We start from the raw sequence: 13630 nt of genomic DNA, 5'->3' as shown, positions 1-13630 counted from the left end.
GGATACTGTGCACAAGACAGTACTCCAGTTCTAGTAACCCAACCAAAACCCACACATTCAAGCTAAAAAATGCATGGATACTAACTCTGAAAGCTAAATAGAGAGTACTGTCTTCAAATACCAAATTAGGGACTCTTAAAACCACCTAAGCATCACAAACAGACAGATAATTCTGAAGTCTCCATATAGCACTTCTCAGTGCTAAACACAGTTGCTTACTCCTTAACTGGAGTTCACCTCTATTATACTCATCTAATAACATGCAGCTCATAAACCTACCTTCTACTGGTTATAATAAGGGAAAGACTGAAGGATTTTTTTTTTTCACTCACCTACAAGAGTGAACATATCTGAGAGCATGCTAGCTTTGATCTTCAGGTCCAAAGGAGCATCACTGTCCCCACATGCAACAGAGGACAATAGGAATTATTTGTCTGGCATTAAATGAGAGGAATGCATCAGTATTCAGTATATCTCCCAATATAGTTTCTTTGCCTTCTTAACACAGGCAAAAACAACATAGGAAGAAAACTAGGTGATCTTTACATACATACGTAAAGATCAGAGGGCAACAGAATAATCTGTTTATCCTTTTTCCACAGCTTTTAGTGTCCTAATGCAGACTCATACAGCTTTGTTTAGACTCTCCTTGGGGCTAGGAATGTTTTCTTTGAATGTACATATGTTACATTTCATGAAGTAGATAAAAGTTGCTGTTGTAGAATTCTTAAAAACCACACTTAACTATGCCTCTTCCACATAAAATCACAGCTGAGAGATCTACAAAAATAAATCCTAAATTTCCATTAGAGCATGAGGGTCAGCATAAGGGCCAAGTCAATACTCACTCTTTAGAATTTATCTAATGAGAGTACTAGACCAAACATTTGAGCCCAAGCACTCATCTACATACTCAATTAAAGCATAATTGATTGAACTCTGCTTGGACTCCAAAATCTTAAAGCTTATATCAGCCAAGAAGGTTGAAACCCAACACAATAGTCTGACAGAGCTCCAAAATTTATCTATGATGGGAGATTATGAAGTGTTAACAATAACAATGGAAGAGAAAAAATTAAAAAGTAAATGGAATCCCAACCAGGCTCTTTCAAAACCTATTGCTGCAATAAGTTTGCTAATGTAAAGGAAAAAAGCAAAGGAGTATCCTCTCTGCAAATCAGCAGTGGAACAAAATCTGCAGGAATCATGAAATCATGCCTTCCTAGGATCACAAGTTTCAAAGACAACCATCTCCAGCAACAGTCCCTGCCTCATATTAAGTTGGGAACCACTTACCAGGCCAATGATGGGGACAGGTTCACTTCCAACAGCCAGGGTTTCAGAGTGTCATCAATAAGGACATCAAAACCATAGAGCTCTGAAAACACAGCAGACACTGTAAGTTCACCTTACTGCATCTTTAAACATTCAGGTAAGGTCCAACATTAGTCTCTATCAGGTCCTTTCTATCTAAATTATATATGTTAAATCCAGTAAACTCTCTAGGGATGAACAAATGATAACACTCCTCAAGTGGCAATTTTCACTTCCTCAGAATCAAAATTAAATATATTCTGTCTGTGGAGGAAAGAGGGGAAAAAAAAAATTAGTCTTAGGAAAGTATTATATAGAAAAACAAAAAACTCTTTACTGCCCACCAACTGTAGTTCACGCAGAACTCTACTACTTCCTTTCACATAGAATTGACGTAAGCACAGCAGGTTCAATCTACTTCTTCCACTGGATCCTGGAAACAACAGAACTTCACTCTCCTTTTCACTTTTTAATCCCTTTATTCATTGTTCCAGTCAGCTAGAGAAAATCTTGCTTCTTTCAAGCATCAGTTTCTTTTCAATTATTCCTGTATGTTTTCTGCAATATCCCCATGGGGTTACAAGAGATTTCTCCTCGTCTACATAGACAACCTCCCGTAACTCTTCAGCTTATTGACAACTTGCCACTTTGCAGCAAACCACAACAGAAATATTTTTTCCTTAGTTTCTAAAACATTCATAACATATTACATCTGCTAGATGTGTTCTGCTCTGCACAGGTCAGATTGAAGCCAGCTTCCCATTCCAAGACTGATTTTACTATTTCACTCTATACTCACGTTCTCTCTAGTTTGGAAAGAGCTGCAAGAAGGATGCTACACAAAGATGAGCGTAAATCAGAAGTTGGCATTATTGCAATTCCCTCTTCCAGCACTAAGAAATGTGCTTAATAATCATCAGGGCAACTTAAGCAATTTTTTTTTTCAAAACACCACAAAACAGGGTGTTGGCATAGAGGGATTTTCATGGAATTAACCAGTTCCCTAGTGCGTGGAGTAAAAGCAGGAGAACTTCTTTGCCATGTTTCCTTCCTTGAATTCTGGCCTTGGCGTTTTGTTGCCTGCCTGACGTTGATGCTGGCTCTGGGGAGCTGGACCGCTTGACAAGATCTTCCTATGGAGACAGCTGTGCAAAAGCTCATGTAGTTTATAATGGAAAGTTAATGAGCTGGGGGGGGGGAAGCTTGGAAGGGGGGAAATGGCAGCAGAGTGAGCATTGCCTGCTCACTTTTCTGGAGTCTGTAGCCAGACATTAAGTGGGAAGCAAAACAGCAGAGAGTTAAAGAGTTGGTTCACTCCAAAGAAATGAGGCTGAATCTACATTTGGCTCTCTTGCTCCCCAGACAGGAATAGCTGCAGTAGAGGGAAAAGGACAAGGTGGGGATTTTAAGTGTAAATATTAGCAAAGAATTTTGAACAGGAGAAACTTCTGATGACTTTAATACATTATTTCAAAATACAATCTCAGGTTTGGTGAAGACCCATGACTATTAACAGCACGGAAAACTCCAGTGGGTCAGCAGCTCATGCCCAAGGCAGAGAAGCAATGAGTGGGCCTGCAGCAGCTGCTGGTCTACAACCTTCCAGCCCCAGTCAGGAAGCAGTGCATTTTGTTTTGACTAGCTCCTGCTTCTTTTGCTGCTGGCCATTCCCTCCCCTGGCCCCTCAGAGGGCCTTTGCTAGTATTTTGGCTCCTCTGACTTTGTCCTCCTCTCCCACACAATTCTCTTGCAAATCACTTGCTCTTTAAAGCTCCATCTTTCCCACCCAGTTACTCATTCTGTCCTCTTTTATAAATGCACATGGGAAACCTCTTGACCTCAGCTAGCTCTAACCATGCTGTTGGAGCATCACATTCCTTTCCCTTGTGTCTGCCTTATTTATTAGGACAGTAAGTTCTTCAGGGTATCCCTGTTGACTCAATTCCATTGTTAAACACAAAATCTAATGCCACTTGCAATGACTTAGGGTCTCCTAGGAATCTCCACTGTTGCTCCATAATGCCCCAAGTTTCACATATTCTGAGTTGTATCTACAAGCCCTAGATAGATGTCTCTGCTACCTCGGGGCATCAGGAGCTATGTAATATCTATGTTCTGGCAACTGAATCAAACTCCACAGATTCTGTGTAGGGCTTAGCACAAAGATAACAGTCAGAAGTTTACCTAGAAATATCTTGCTGGCCCTCTTCAATATTTGGGAAATATACTTCCTAGATTAAACACAGTAGTCGTAGTACCCTTTCCACTGTGAAACTCCAATACCACTTGTTAAAATAAATACATAGGCAGGACAAAGATGTGGAATCACACAAGCATAAGGTTATCAAAAGTATATCCTCTGCAATTACCAACTTCAGCAAGACTGCCATTTCCCTCTGCAGAGAGTAAAGAAAACAATGACTGAAAAACATGCCTCACACTGTGGCAACAGTAGGTTCATGACAAGCCATCTAGTGCCACTATTGTATCCTCCTCCACTGCCCTCCTGGAGGCAGTTGTAGACTGCCCCTCAGCCATCTCCAGGATCAACAAGCCAAGCGACCTCAGCTGCCCCTCATCACTCTTGCCCTCAAGACTTTTCACCATATTGGTTGTCCTCCTTCTACATAAACCACTGCTTTCTTTGGTGAAGAGAAGATTACAGCTGAGCATAGCTCATCATTTATACCAAAATCAGACTCAGAATAATCCTTCAACTCTGAAGTCAGAAAAGCTGATAAAGCCATCTTCAAAGCTAACATCAAAGAATGGGAGTTTTGCTGCAAATTGGGCTGCCTTTGTAATCCTAATCTTACTGAGTAAGTCATCACCCACAAGGTGTAAACATGTTCAACCCAGAGTGTGATACCAGAGAGAGTGAAGAGGTTAATATCCCAGAAACCACTTTGGGATATCACTTAACTTCCCTTATAACACTATGCAGGGATAGACCCCCCATTCCTATAGAAGCTATGACTAGAACACCTATCCTCTGAACTCATTTTACCCTTCAGATTCACCTGACAGTTTTGTTAAATTTGAAGATATAGTTAAATTACAAAATCTACCTTGCTCATCTGCTCATGATGATTTGATGATCATCAGACCATCAAAATAACTGTCTTGAAGGCTACAGGCCTCCTGAATCTGATTGTAGCCAGAGGAGTCTATGAACAACCTTTTTCAGATTCCAATGGCATCTTTACATACTGGCTTCAAAGCAAAGACTGACGGTAAGGCTATAAAAATAGAATGGATTAAGCTTTGCCAAAAAAAAAAGTAATGGTAAGGGAATCCCTGTTCAGCTTTTCTGTGACGTGACATGTCATGTAAGAAACCACAAAAACAGGGGAAATATGTATGGTATATGCATGGCTGCCTTAAGTCACTACGCATGGACTCCCCTCACATCAAGTAAGTGTGTGCAGAAATTCCTTAAGAATTTCAAATTTTTAGTGCCCTGCAAAAGTCATAATGGAGCAGGTCAACACTGTTCAAAACTACAAAAGGCTTCCCCAAATAGGTCAACTGCCACTACTAAGAAAGTTAAATGTTCACAAAAAACAGCAACACAGGTGGTTGAGAAACTGGTGATTAGATACAAATGAAGACTTTTTAAAGTATTTAGCTCCAGGTCAGCACCATTCAAGTTATACAATAGTTTATTGTTTGCTTTTATCTCAATATAGATGTGCTTAGAAACAAAAGGCTGACCAATTCAGCCTTAGGACACAGAAGCAGCTAAATACAGAACTCATTGCTTTGGTGGGATCAATATGCCTATTACCCTATCCTGGCCTGCCTTCTAGAGCGCAGACAAGCTCAACAGTGTCACAGCTGGGTTTACTAGAACTGTAAATGAAACAACAGGACTTAAACCTGTTGCTTCTTTAGGCTTACATTTCAGTGAGTGCAGAAAATGGTGCTACAGTGGCTGCTGGCAAAAATATGTGCTGCACCCAACTGCCTTCAATTCATGCCCTACTAAACCATCCCACAGGGAGATTTTCATTCTGCCTGAAAGCAGGTCTTACTGCCTTTTCTAGCCTACCCAGAAGTGCTTACTTCAGGAGGGAGAAAAATGCAGTCAGTAATCAGCTTGGGCATATGCAGCTCTATTGTACCTCCTGTTCCACACTGAGATGTCACATCCCTCAAATAAGTGCAAAATATAGAAAGGCTCCAGAAGTAACACTCGACTCAGCTGGCAACCAGCTTCAGGACAGTGCAGTGATTTGGAGAGTTGTAGCATGCCCTCCTCTGGAGTTATTTACTGGTTAAAACAATTTTTACTAGGAGCTTAATTTTACATAAGGAATTATTAGCTAATCACAAAGAACAAAATAGAGGTTTGGGATCACTTTGTTAATAACAGTGCATGAACAAGGCAACAAAATCATGTAGTACTTGTAGTGTTTTCTGTGATGCACTTCAAAGCAACAAAACTGAGCATCCCAAGTCCTTTGAAAACTGATTATTGCTAGAATGCAGTAAATAGCTCACATTATATGGCCAAAATTGGACTCACTACACTCTTTACACAAACTGTCACCAGCACTGTGTTTTGACATTAGAAAATGAACCATCCTGACCTACCACTCTCATTTTCTAGGCAAGCATTGGTAGCAGGAACCAGCCTGTCTCACCAGTCTTATTTTACAAAATGAAGAAGCCATGGATAAATTCTCTTCCTTTAAATCTAGGAAACAAGTATATCACATATAAAAACATTTACTTGAGAAAGAACTGAAGGACGACAGCAGTACTAAACTGTTACAGAAGTAAAGCAGGCAATGTCACCTAGACAATTAAGTATTTGTGATTTAATTTTTAGGAAGAAAATGTCAATTGTACAGGAGTTCTATTCCCTAGAACAGCATTACAAACACTAGGATAAAATACAACTTAGTTATGTTTTTTAGAAGATTTCCAAACAAGACCCTTCTCTGCATCTGAATTTCAGATAAAGGTTTCTGAAGTCTGAGATACTTTTCACATGATCAGCCCTTACCAGGACACACACTCAGTTTCATTGTTCACAGCTCAGAATGAAAAAAAAACAAAAACAAAAAACCCAGGCTCTTGTGAGACTCTACATGCTGCCTTGAAATCTTCATTCCCAGTTTTCTCCTTCATGCTAACAGCTATGAACTGAACCATTATGAGCATTTCCAGCTGAAACTGAATATTTACAACAAGGTTAAAAGTGGTACAACCAAAAAGTGTCAGAACAAGACACACAGATGACAAATGAACCATACAGCACGATGAAAGTTCAAATCCTTGAGACAAGGACCACCACTTAATTGTGGGGGAAGGTGGCAGAAAGTACTGAGCTCTGGAAATGCCTAAGTCTCCCTAGGGAAGCAGTATGGCTCCTACTTAAGCCCTCTTTCCTGGGAAGCTCTTAATTTATGTTTACACTGAAATAAACAGAACAAAACAGTTTATTTGTGGGGGACCATCTGAGAGGGTGGTTAGTGCAGCCCTGGGGAGGCAGCAGGAAGTGGGATAACCTCAGAGCCAGGCCCAGCAGAAAGTACATGAGGAACATTAGTTTCCATATACACAGCTCAGAGGAATCTAGAGATACAACTGAGGAAGGAAAAGGGAGAAGCCAAAAAAGAGGCAGCTAAAGTGGTTTTGGTGTGTCTTTTTTTTTCACCTAGATAATAAAGTGCCATTTCACTGAGCCTATTATCTAACTCGTAAATCTCCACGTATGACCAGGTCCTTCAACTTTGAACAAAGGCATGAGAGTCAGTCAGGAGAAACTATGGTGGGAGCGGTAGCTAGTTTTGGGAGGTAACTAAACAACCTATCAGTCATGGCTCCTTGATTCCTGACTGTCTTATCACCCCCAAATAGCCAAACATGCATTTGTGCTGGAGTGTTGAAAGCTGTGGAATTGTCAATACCTAAGTGTAATGCAAGGACCACATAAATGGATTTATTTTACCTGTCACAGCTAGTTTAAATATAAGTCCCAATACCTAAACACAAGATAGCTGAAGCCAAGCTTGGCCTTTGGTTTAAGCACTGACTGTGACTTCATCTTTGTGCATGCATCCACATGAGTGAAGAACGGCTAGGAGCAGGAGGAGGCCTCTTTAGGGAAGGCTGGGAAGCAGCCACTGGAAAGTGGGAGAAGGCACACTGTGGTACCAGCCGCTGCTTTCTGGAGCTCGTCCCAGCATGTGCTGGCAGCGAGCTCTCCAGCCCCTGGGCCAGCACATAGCTGCGCGCAGCTCCTGCCAGCAGCGGGCTCGGACGCCCCCACGCGGCACAGACCATCCGCCGCCACCGGCATCCCAGGCGCTGCCACACACGTTCTCTCCCCGTCCTCGCACGCACGCACGCAGGAAAATGCAAAATTAAATTGCGCTAGATGGTTCAAGAGAAAATAGCAAATGCTCTAAAAACGTGTTTAATCACCCACAGCCGTTCTTTGCAAGGGCACCAGTAAATCACCAACTTCCCAGCACTTCCCCAAGTTCCCCTTCAAGTCCCTCTCACCATTATTACATTTTCATTTTCTAGCCCAAGATTATGATCAATGGCACTGACACAGGGTGAACTAAGATTCACTGGCCCCTGCCCTCACCGAGGTTTATGCTGAAGAAAATAAACAAAACAAAACAACCAAAATAGGATCCAGCTTCCCTGCAAATAGGGAATGCGTATTTCTTCCCTGCAATGGGGAATGCGTATTTCTCTCTAGCATGACAAAACTGGAGGTTCCAAACAGTATTCAAGAGGCAATCAACAAAGACGTCCCCAGTGCCTTACCAAAACAGCTGCCGCGATGTGAAAGAAAACTTTTACAAGCTGAAGCAATGGACAGCTCAGCAGAAACTAGTGTCTTGATAATCAGGTCCTCCACGTTGGCCATCAGCGCTGCAGGGGGAGGGAGGCAGGGGATGAAAAAGGAAGAAAGTAGATTGTGAAGTAACACACAATATCCAGAAAGGCATGAGAATATGTATATGGAGACACACCTTTGTGAATCAAAGCACATGAGACCCTATGGATGACAAAGCAATGATGCTTGGAAATCCATGCAAGCCTAAGTATATAGAGACATGCATAGTATCCTAGTGCAAAAATACTCACAAATGAGAATGTGAGAATGATAAATGTGAGTGTATGTACAGTGCAGGTAAGCAGAAACATATGGCAAACACATCAGCACAAGTCAGCTGGAGTCTGACCGCTGCCCACTCAGAGTATTAGGAAGGATTAAACAAGAGTTAAACAAGAGTGGGTTAGTGAGATAAGCCCTCAAACTTACAGAGAATAAGCCATAGCCACTGAGAGATAAAAATCTTTCTTGTGAACTTTTATGAGATAAGTGTTTTGTGTGACACTGCACCTTCCTCTAAAGCAGCTGTTCCCATACCAAATTTCATAAATCTTTTCAAAATTATATGACTGGTGACAGCTCCCAGTCCTGCTGACCTATACATAACCCACAGTAAGAAAGCACTCTCCAGCTCCAGCATGAGCCTGTGAACAGAACTCAGGAACAGGAATCTAAGCAGACAGATGAAGCAAAAGGCAAGAAAAGATGCACATTAGACGAAGACCTGGATTCTACACTGGACTTGGGATGAGTCATGCAATAGAAAGAACACCACACTGGTTTTGTTTTCAAGGACAAGCAATAGAGAAGTGAGAGGAGGAAGAAATGAACAAATACTGGAGTCATAGGCCCAAAAGTTAGTAAGGATGAAAGGACAGCCTTCCCCACCCCTCAAAGGGAGCACAAGCAAAGCCACACAGACATTTGGCAATCCCTGCTTCAAAGAATATCTTCTACAAACCACTTGACTAGAGAGTTTACTTTAGGTCTACAATTACTATTTCTCATGCTCAGATGACATGCAGAGACCTGAACAATTACAGAAAGAGCATGCAAGCAAATTCAGATGTGAACTTCTGTACCAGAAAACAACTAAGTGAAACCAACACAGCATGGAAACATCCCAGCACACATAAACAACCCAGAGCACAAAAACCCTGCCAGCCCAGACAAGGCCAGCACTTTTCAGCCAGCATTCTGCCTCCCTATGACCAGAACCAGATGCATCAGAGAAAGGTGCAAGTCTTATAATGGATAGTTAAGGAAATCTGCTTGCATTGCTCAGTAGTTTACTTAATTATTAAGAGTGTGTATTTTATACTTGAGGTTGGGGTGAGGTGTGGAGATGTATCGATATTAATAACTATGCATTCACAGCTTGCTGAACACATATGGTGCAAGGGATTGGACAGCCATGCACGCATATGATGGAAAAAAAGTCTACTTCCATCTGAAAGCCAGATTCAAACCCCTTTCTCCAACATTCAAGTCTTCCTTGGCAACATTTGCAATATGGGCCATAGCTGCCATCAGTAGTTTTACTGATGCCTCAGTATCACAGGTAATTTATCCCTTAAAGGATATACTCGGATTCTGCTCTGCAGATGCAGTTACTCCCAGCAGACCTGGCAAAGGTGTGGAAGAGGGAGCTATTTTATGAGAAACACAGACTAAATGAAAACACTCAGCAAAAACCTGAGCCATGGAAAGATGACACCACATCCAAGAGTCATTCAAACTGGCACAGTTGTCCAGAGGTTGGTCACTCATCAGACTGAACAGGCCATGGGAGCAGTAGAGGGAGGGAAGCTTTTAGAAGGAATGGAATGACCTTAAGAAACGGGAAATGTAGGTAAAATATTAAGAAACACACCCTGAGAAAGTCTCAGAATACTAGTTGCAAGAAGGAAGGGGTTAGACCTTATCTCTGGGGATAGGGAATAAATGCACAGCTCTAGTGAGTAAGGAACAGTGCTTCCCTCCACCCTGCTCTGGTGCTAAATGGGATTTGCTGGGGCTCTTCCTTGACTTCTTAGAATTCACACTAGTGAGATGATCAAGATCCAACAAAGACATAAAATAACAACATTTCTACTGACCTGCAGTGTCTCTCCCCTCTTGTTTTAAGTACCTCAGCATTGCACTCATGCTCCACTTGTTTCCATAATCCTCTACTTCAGGATCATCACAGCTAAAAATAATGAAAGAAGGAGATTAAACACCACTGGCCTGCCGCTATGGGTCAGCATTAGACCAACATAGGTAAACTGACCCAGCCTCTAGAGAGTAAGTTCCATTTTCCAGCCAAGTACCTGACATAATCTCCACTCTTCTTGTTGACACTGTAGTTGGTCAGATGCATGAACTGGTTTTTAATGTTCTTGGATGCCTGGTCATACCTCACTGTTGCAAATCTGCAAAGAGGAATAAAAATTCACAGTGTTTCTTGAACAAGTGGCATTCTTGCTAGATACAGCAAGCATGTCACTACAAACCACAGACTACCACACAGACCACTCAACAGCAACAGCTAGGGAGAGAATGCATGTAATGAAACTTCATCAAATGCAATCTTTCCTTACAAAAAATACGGTTTATCCTCAAAGGACATATCAAGCAAAAAATAATGTAATAGAATGTGAATATAATGTAATAGAATAGTTGCAGCTGGAAAGGACCTACAACAGTAATCTAGCCCAACTGCAATCATTTTCTTATACTACATGTAATCCTAATTCAATACGTATTTTAGGCCTCAGACTTTGGAGAAAAATAAATTTTAAAAAAATTGAGGGCAGAATCCAGAGCGTCTGGTTGGTAGAATGACCAATATGAGCCACTGATAATCACCACAGCTCATAACAGCAAGCATGTTCCAGTCCAAAAAAAACAGCAACAAAAAATCAACAAGAGAAAAAACACCTTCACTCTGACAATCCTCCTGTACCACAAGAGCTTAAGATGCCAATGTCTCAAAAGAGATAAAGGGAAGTAAGAAAGGATAAGGGGAGAGTCAAACACAGGCTGTCCAAAGAAGCCCCAGCAAGAGGAGAAGTATGTACCAAGGAGAGCAGGGTTAGCTGCATAACAAGTAGAGTAGATATGGGGGAAGCCTCAATGCAGGAAAAAGAGACAGGATTCAGGAAAAATGGAAGAGGGAGAGAAAGTTGGATCATCTGGTTATGCAATGAAATAATGTCCAGAAAAGAATGCATCTCCAATTTTTTCATTAACAGTCATCTCTCTTCATCTTTCCCTAATTATTTTCCAAAGTTCAGAAGAAGCTGAACTATACAAAGACAGCTAACAAGTTACACACACACACACAAAAAGTCCTTCCTTTAGAAAGAACTGCCAAAAACCCAAAGATCTTATTTCTCACTTAAAATGATGTCACTACTGCCCTCATTTGGTAGCCATTTTGAGAAATACCTGTTGCCGTAAGAACTATACCAGCAAATCCATGAAAATGCTTAAACTTATCCTTAAACACACATGTGGAAGGCAGGGGGGAAAACAAAGCACCCATGATATAACTAATTTTAAGTGGCAAGGTTAAAAGAGTGAAAAATATTTTGCACCATATTTTTCTCAGCTTTAACTACATATGAAGTAAGAGCAGCTGGCAACAAAAGCATTTGGAAGTTTGGATCCCCTTTCCACATATTTCCACAGCTTAAAGTATTTGAATTTCTTTTCAGTTTAACTGTAAGTTTCCTGGATTTAGCACTTCTGTTTTGAAAACAGTGACAAAAGCCCTATCATATATTTTGTTCTTAATTATGACTTCATCATCTCCAACTTAACAATCATTTACTGGCAGCATACTGAAAGTGTTTGTTGAATTATACATTCAGCCAGATCCTGGAAGATATTGAGCGCAATCAGAGAGCCATTTCAAGTCATGGCTCCTTTGGTACTTTCAAGCAGAGGGCAGTTAGGTTCACCATGCTTTTCAGCTTATGCTTTTAATTTGTCATCCTTAAATATGAGAACAGGAACCCCTGGCAGACACAGACAATACTCTAAACCACAGTATTTCTGTACCTTCAAATGCTTGCCTTAGCTTCCTTCTACAGAGGCCATCCTTAATTACTAGGTGGTCTGAGCTCCATGCTCAGAATTTTACATTTCCTTGGGGACTGCTTATTCAGAAGATATTTCACTGTGCTCTAGAGCTCTCAGTACATAAGCTTTCTCTTTTACTAGGATGCTACCATCTTGAAGGACATCATGGGGAACTTCAGCAGTGCACCGAAAACCTCCAAAGCATTAAATTACTCGTATCTACTATGAAAAAAGTCCAAGCATTAAACAATATAATCCAATGCTTAATACATTCACCCAGAGCTGGTTTGACCAGCCTGCAAATGGAAAGTCCAAGCTATTTCTAGAGCTTCTATCAATAGCCTCTGGATGTCAGAACAGTAACAGATCAGAAGTATAATGCTAGCAAATAGCCCACACTCCTTACACTTTTGTGCTTTGCACTTGCTTGAGATGGAAGAGTATTACTACCTCTGAAATACCAGTCACAATTAACTTCAGTACTCTACAATTCTACAGCTTTTCAGAATATACTTTACTGTATCTTTCTTCCACTGTAGTAACTATGCTATTCATCCACCATACTTGCTCTGTCCAGGAAGGACAAGAGACTTGCATGCTACAGAATATGTCTTGCTTCAGCAGAAATTTACCTGTTACTTTAGAGAAACCAAGGTCATAGGAAAAGGCCTTACAGTAATAGTGAAAAGTAGAAAAACAATGCTTGTAAAATTTTCAGGCTGTTAACCCGAAATTAGAATAAACTCTTGAGGAATCATTATAATCTTTTAGAAGATGATTTCATTTCAGGCCAACACTCTTTTCCAATTTCATTCTGGGCCACTATTAAGAATAGAATATAGGCTACTTAAAAGATATGAGCCAAGATCCTAAAAGCAATTCAAAAGCTATATGCTAAGCAGTGACAGAAAATACAGGGCAGGCCTCATGTTTTCCCAGTAACAGAACTTACCACTGGCATATGCTGCAATATTCTGCATGAACTATTTTTCTAAACACTAAAGGCTTCATGCCCAGGTGTCTCATATTGCTATAATCCAGCCAAAGAGTGATGAAGGCACAAGTACATGAGTCCAGATCACCATCTGCCAGGATAGGACTGTTTCTGAGCCAAAGCATTACTCATGGATGCTGCTATGTGGGTGCCTGCAATCAGACAAGAATCCAAGAGCACTCCTAAACCAGAGGCTGGACTGTCCACATGTGGAGGCCCATCTTCAGCCAAAAGAGACCATTTTATCAAGGGAAACTCATCTAAACACTATCTTCTGCTTACTACTACCATCTTTTCTTACTCTGCTTCAAGCAACTGTCATTTTCCCCCACTGTGATCTGTTCCTGTCCAAGTTCTGGACTACTCCGTAGGCCCTGCAACGCAGAGACCCA

At 41.1% G+C, this 13630-nt stretch overlaps 1 protein-coding gene across 12 annotated transcripts in view; it reads right to left on the bottom strand.

Moving 5' to 3' along the window:
• The window catches only part of TTLL5 (tubulin tyrosine ligase like 5), a 127038-nt gene that overhangs the window by 93878 nt on the left and 19530 nt on the right, over nt 1-13630 (bottom strand). For all 12 annotated transcript variants that reach the window (XR_006019430.1, XM_042047997.1, XM_042048007.1 and 9 more), the window contains 5 exons: nt 10489-10590; nt 10276-10367; nt 8104-8211; nt 1297-1378; nt 333-394 (listed from right to left, as the gene is read on the bottom strand). Coding sequence is in view for 11 of the 12 variants with exons in the window: in XM_042047997.1 (XP_041903931.1) it covers nt 333-394; nt 1297-1378; nt 8104-8211; nt 10276-10367; nt 10489-10590 (446 nt within the window). In the remaining variant the exon portion in view is untranslated. The remainder of the gene's footprint in view (nt 1-332; nt 395-1296; nt 1379-8103; nt 8212-10275; nt 10368-10488; nt 10591-13630) is intronic.

This window comes from Corvus kubaryi, unplaced genomic scaffold, assembly GCF_017639235.1.
Source record: "Corvus kubaryi isolate FWS band 111438036 unplaced genomic scaffold, C.kubaryi_AGA036_p1.0 66, whole genome shotgun sequence".
NCBI classification, from domain to species: domain Eukaryota; kingdom Metazoa; phylum Chordata; class Aves; order Passeriformes; family Corvidae; genus Corvus; species Corvus kubaryi.
The sequence above is the reverse complement of the archived record's forward strand: the minus strand, read 5'-3'. Positions and strand labels throughout refer to the sequence as shown.